This window comes from Haliotis rubra, unplaced genomic scaffold, assembly GCF_003918875.1.
Source record: "Haliotis rubra isolate DU_JTF1 unplaced genomic scaffold, ASM391887v1 Scf349, whole genome shotgun sequence".
NCBI lineage: Eukaryota > Metazoa > Mollusca > Gastropoda > Lepetellida > Haliotidae > Haliotis > Haliotis rubra.
The window spans coordinates 107,072-113,071 of NW_025767023.1; the positions used below are offsets into that span (position 1 = coordinate 107,072).

General features: G+C 39.0%; 1 protein-coding gene across 1 annotated transcript in view; it reads left to right on the forward strand.

The window, feature by feature from the left end:
• LOC124284934 (serine/threonine-protein kinase 26-like) overlaps positions 1 to 5,620 on the forward strand; it is a 28,357-nt gene extending 22,737 nt beyond the window's left edge. Inside the window, exons 10-12 of the mRNA XM_046721067.1 lie at positions 1,434 to 1,606; positions 3,587 to 3,671; positions 4,176 to 5,620. Of these exons, the coding sequence (XP_046577023.1) occupies positions 1,434 to 1,606; positions 3,587 to 3,671; positions 4,176 to 4,256 (339 nt within the window). The 3' untranslated portion in view covers positions 4,257 to 5,620. The remainder of the gene's footprint in view (positions 1 to 1,433; positions 1,607 to 3,586; positions 3,672 to 4,175) is intronic.
• Positions 5,621 to 6,000: the final 380 nt, after the last annotated feature.

A 6,000-nucleotide genomic window follows, 5' to 3' on the forward strand; every position in this document is an offset into this window, starting at 1 on the left:
GAAGGAGGTATAGAAAATGCACTGTTATACTTAATGCACTGTTATTCTTCATCCACTGTACACTGTTATTCTTCATCCACTGTACACTGTTATTCTTCATCCACTGTACATTGTTATTCTTCATCCACTGTACACTGTTATTCTTCATCCACTGTACACTGTTGTTCTTCATCCACTGTACACTGTTATTCTTTCATCCACTGTACACTGTTATTCTTCATCCACTGTACACTGTTATTCTTCATCCACTGTACACTGTTATTCTTCATCCACTGTACACTGTTATTCTTCATCCACTGTACACTGTTGTTCTTCATCCACTGTACACTGTTATTCTTCATCCACTGTACACTGTTATTCTTCATCCACTGTACACTGTTATTCTTCATCCACTGTACACTGTTATTCTTCATCCACTGTACACTGTTATTCTTCATCCACTGTATTCTTCATCCACTTCTTCATGTTATACTTCATCCACTGTACACTGTTATTCTTCATCCTCTGTACACTGTTATTCTTCATCCACTGTACACTGTTATTCTTCATCCACTGTTATTCTTCATCCACTGTACACTGTTATACTTCATCCTCTGTACACTGTTATTCTTCATCCACTGTACACTGTTATTCTTCATCCACTGTACACTGTTATTCTTCATCCACTGTACACTGTTATTCTTCATCCACTGTACACTGTTATTCTTCATCCACTGTACACTGTTATTCTTCATCCACTGTACACTGTTATTCTTCATCCACTGTTATTCTTCATCCACTGTTATTCTTCATCCACTGTACACTGTCTTCATCCACTGTTATTCTTCATCCACTGTACACTGTTATTCTTCATCCACTGTACACTGTTATTCTTCATCCACTGTACACTGTTATACTTCATCCTCTGTACACTGTTATTCTTCATCCACTGTACACTGTTGTTCTTCATCCACTCTACACTGTTATTTATTCCCCGTCATGAAGTGGGAGGGGGATAAAGGTTTGAGCTCCGTCCATTACCCCCAATGGGAACAGATTTTCTCAGTAACTGTTATAGATGGGGAAACCAAATGTGGTATGTGTTTTTTTAGGACATGAAAGTTATGGTGGAGTTAAAATCAGAAACCGTGTTACAATTTTTAATGGAGTCATGGCCCTTGTCATGCATTTCTTAGAATAATAATAGCTTCGTGCGTGGTGTGACTTATCTTCACAATCTATATCCTTGAAATGGTTTAATTGTGGTGATGGATGCTTCTCTATATGATTTATCTTGCACATCCATAACACCTCATCCCACAGTCTGTCGCGGGGATAATGATGACCATGTCTTCCTATTCTTCATCCACTGTACACTACATTCTACATCCTCAGTGAACTCATTCTTCATCAACTGTCCACTGTCAATCATCTTCTGGACATTGTTCTTGTAGAAGCCACCAGTGAAGACAATGCCCGCTGACAGTTCAAAGACTGTCACTCTCTTTACTCGGAGTCAGAAAGTGGTCTTCAGGAAGGAAGAGTTCCTGGCAGGGGATGCTGACCCCATGGAGAGAGAGCTGTCTAAGAGTCTGGGTGGGGACACAGAAATGGTGAATATCGGGAGGTGAGTTACCCCATGTAGAGAGAACTGTCACAGAGTGTGGGTATGGACACGGAAATCTTGAGTATCGGGAGGTGAATACCCTATGAAGAGAGATCTGTCTTAAAGTGTGGGTGGGGACTTAGATATGGTTAATATTGGGACGTGAGCGACTCTAAGGTATTCTGACACCATAGAGTGAGCGAGTGAGTGAGTTTAGTTTTATGAGGCACTTAGCAATTTTCCAGCTATATGGCAGTGAGCTGTAAATAATCGAGTCTGAACCAGACAATCCAGCGATCAACAACATGAGCATCAATCTATGCAGTTGGGAACCGATGACATGTGTCAACCAAGTCAGCGAGCCTGACCACCTGATCCCGTTAGGCGCCTCATACGATAAGCATGGGTTACTTAAGATCAATTCTAACCTGGAATTTTATGGGTGACACCACAGAGGGAGAGGGTCGTACAATAGTGAGTCAGGGACATGATTATGATGAATACTGTGATGGAGAGAGAGAGCTATGGTTAAGATACGGAGGTGAATGACTAGAGATTTAGTTCAGTCTAGTGAGTGTGTCCGATGGGAGAGACCACTGAAGGAGGGCACTGTGATGGTGTGTGCTTATGCACTTAGCACCTGGTGTTAATGACATACGGTTATTCATTGATGAGCCCTGTCAACGCTGTTACCCGCTGATAGTACAGGGCACACGAGCACACCAAGGTTGTTTTGGCTTAGAGCAACTGAGTGTCAGACAGCATGTTAGTGATAGAACACATGAACTGTCGACCATACAATCCAAGGGAGGTAATTCATGTAACATCTGTTGCCTTATCATACTTGGTTGTTTGTTATGTAACTGTAATGTTTCTGTAATATTTACCTATATGATGGCGGTTTGTAAATAGTCAAGCCTAGACCAGACAATCAAGTTATTGACAAAACGGGCATTCATACAATTGTAATTTATTAACATGCATTACAATATAAGTTGTTCACTCAGGTCTTGAGGGTACATCAACCCATGGGCCCCGAAGGACCAGTGCACAACGTATTTATCTTACCGAACACCTTAATGTTAATTTTGAATTGTTTGAAGCACAGGTACAAATATTTTTGTATCCATCGCTAGATTTTGCTGTCAAGAAAAACAGATTTAGAGTTATCTCCCTTCCGTTGATTTGCATTCGCAAAACATCGGTACTTTCCGTACATCATACATGATTCAATGTTATTTGAGATAAAGAATAACTACCATGAAGTACCAAATGAGCTGCCATTGACAGCGGGGCACATTGAAATGTTACTCGCTTGTAAGTGGGGTATACTGAAAATAATAGAAGAACGCACAGCCTATCAGAAAGCAACATTTATGTGTGAGGTAAGATAATAGGTATTGGATATCATGATTGATATCAGGATGAATCCAACAAATTGATCATCAAAATTCTTCAGATATTTTCCTTTGTCATTTTCTCAAAGTTATGTCCAGAAGTGAATCTGGACCAGACAATCCAATGAATGATATCATAGGCATTGACAGATGCAGGTGGGATTTGATGACATGTGTTGCCTCTTGCGTTGAGTTGAGCTGAGATGAGTTGAATTTTACGTGACTCAGAAATATTCCAGCTATATGGCGGTCGCCTCGTACGACAGTCATGGGTTGCTGGAGACCAATTCTAGCCTGGATCTTCACGGTTCAGATGCCACTTGGATTTCAGGGCAGAATAGGTTGCCAGTTCCTGATGTTTGTTGTTACAGCTGACAAAAGAGGATCGGATGGCCAAAATGTGTGACCTGCCTGATTTTGTGTCATTGCAACCTTGAGGGTTGTCATGTTACGAGATAAAAACTGGATTATCGGTCATAGAGTCGATTAGTTATCCTTGACATATATACAACTGCTCTCACATTCATGACACTTTGAGACCTGGATCTCCTTGTCCATGTTGGTAATTATTTCAGCTCTGTATTGTGTGTATTAATGTTGTCAGATTGTGCAAGTCAGACCTTGGTGACGACATGTTCAAACGAGCACAGCAGCTGGTGGAAATAGTGAAGGATGAACGTCTGCTCCAGGTAAGATTGAGTGGTTGCCATAGTTACTCATCACGTCGCGTTTTAATACATGTATTGGAATATTGCTCCCCAAAAAGCTGTAACTTCATGTTGTTGGTTTTTTTTAACATTTCTATCATTAGATCTCTAAATTCCACCTGTACACACATTTGATGAATTCCATAATGATATCCAAAGATTTCCTGACTTCTTAGATTAAGCTGACTAACCACCTCCAAAAACCTTTGTATTAATCATTTATAACAACAGATCATTTCTCATGACATCCTTTATGGATTATTTTTTAATGATCTAAACTACTTCGGGAGGTTTGGTAGCCTAGTGGTTAAAATGTTTACTCGTGACGGCAAATACCCAGGTTCGATTCCCTACATGGGTACAATATGTGAAGCCCATTTCTGGTGTCCCCCACCATGATATTGCTGGAATATTGCTAAAAGTGGCATAAAACCTCACTCACTCACTCACTCTCTCCCTCACTAAACCACTGTCTGCTCTCCACAGGTACAACTACAGGATCTGCTTGGCTGGAGAAACTACAAGAAATTTGGAGCCTTTCTGATTAGTGAAGGTCGGACGTCATAGACAATATACACTGATACAAATTCATGTTTTGACATTGTTGCTATGGATATGACCTTTGCAAAGTGATTATGAAAAGTAATGTACATTGAAGGGTGATTTTCAGTGTTGAACAAACAGAAGCTCAGTTCCTAACTATTCCCATGGCCAGATTTGTCCAATAAAATCATGAACTGGATGAAAGGATTATCATCATCCAATCATGTTGCCATGGAGATCTGTCTTAGTTGATATACAAAACTCTGCTTTAATTCAAGGAAACCTATTCCTACTGGCATTATGGAGAGAAGATTTGTCCCAGAAAATTCAATTGGAAGAAAGGATTATCATCATTCAATCATGTTGCCATGGAGATGTGTGTCAGTTGTGAAATACAAAATGCAACTTAATTTTTTAGAAACCTATTCCTGCAGACATTATGGAGAGAAGATTTGTCCAATAAAATCATGAATTGGACGAAAGGATTATCATCATCAAGATCATGTTGCCATGGAGATGTGTGTCACATGTGAGATACTTTATTTCCTCTAATAAGCGCCGGGTCTCTAATACCCGCCGGGGGTAAAGCAGTTCAATTCATCACAATCATGGATGTAAAACATTCTAGAATATGACAGTGAGTAGTCTCAGATATAGCACATGTTGTATCAACTGTATGCCAAACTTGCAGTGCTATGATATCATGAACTTGATGATGTCACAATACTATGCCATCGGTGCACTGCAAGTCTAATCGCAGTATTGTGTTCAGAGTTATACATTTTTCATTGAAAACTAATGAAGGGTGATTTTTGATGATAAATAGAATCTCACCCTCGTGTCCTCGATAACGAATATATCAACACTTGTTGATAAAAGTAAAAATATCCTCGGCAAGCAGCTTTATCAACTCATGGTGATACATTTCATATCAAAAGACACTTGGGTTAGATTCTCTATTTCTCTCTCTTGGCAGGGACAGAGGGGTAGCCTAATGGTTAAAGCGTCCGCTCATCATGACGAGGACACAGGTTCGATTCCCCACATGGGTACCGGTACAATGTATGAAGCCCATTTCTGCTCTATCCACAATGTGATTTGCTGGAATATTGCTAAAAGAGGCTTAAAACCATACTCACTCATTGACTCTTAGCTTTTCATGGATGCAATGTAAGTGGATAGAATATAAATAACTGATCTACCTCACAATCAAAGGATGAACTGATTAGCATTCCAGAAGTTGGTGAGTAAATAAGATAACATACAACTCTATGGACAACAAGTTCGGTTTTTTTATGCCAGTTTTGTGTAGATTATTACACTGTTTGTGTTGTCAAGGTGGAATTAATAAATGAGAAAATGATTTCCATAAAGTTGAACTTTTAAAATTTTTTTTAATGAAATGTCATGATTGATATTTGCAAGTCAGTTGTTGACAAGTTACTCCGCAGATAATCTCTTATAACATATATTGAATAACTTTGAATTATTAAGTGCACAAACAGCTAACTTGACCTGCAAATATGTTTTCAACCATTGTTAGTTGTTAATTTTTATGAAAATTATTGTAGAATAGAATGAGTCTGGAATCATATTTTTAATAAAAGCAGAATTGACTGGAATTCAACTTCTTTCAGTCTTTCAATGTGACTTTTGATGCAGAGGCTGGTCACTTTAAGTGATGAACAGATGAGAATGACTTGGATATACAACTAAGAATTACATGTACAGAGATTAACAAAAAAAACATTCCTACATCGGTGAAAAA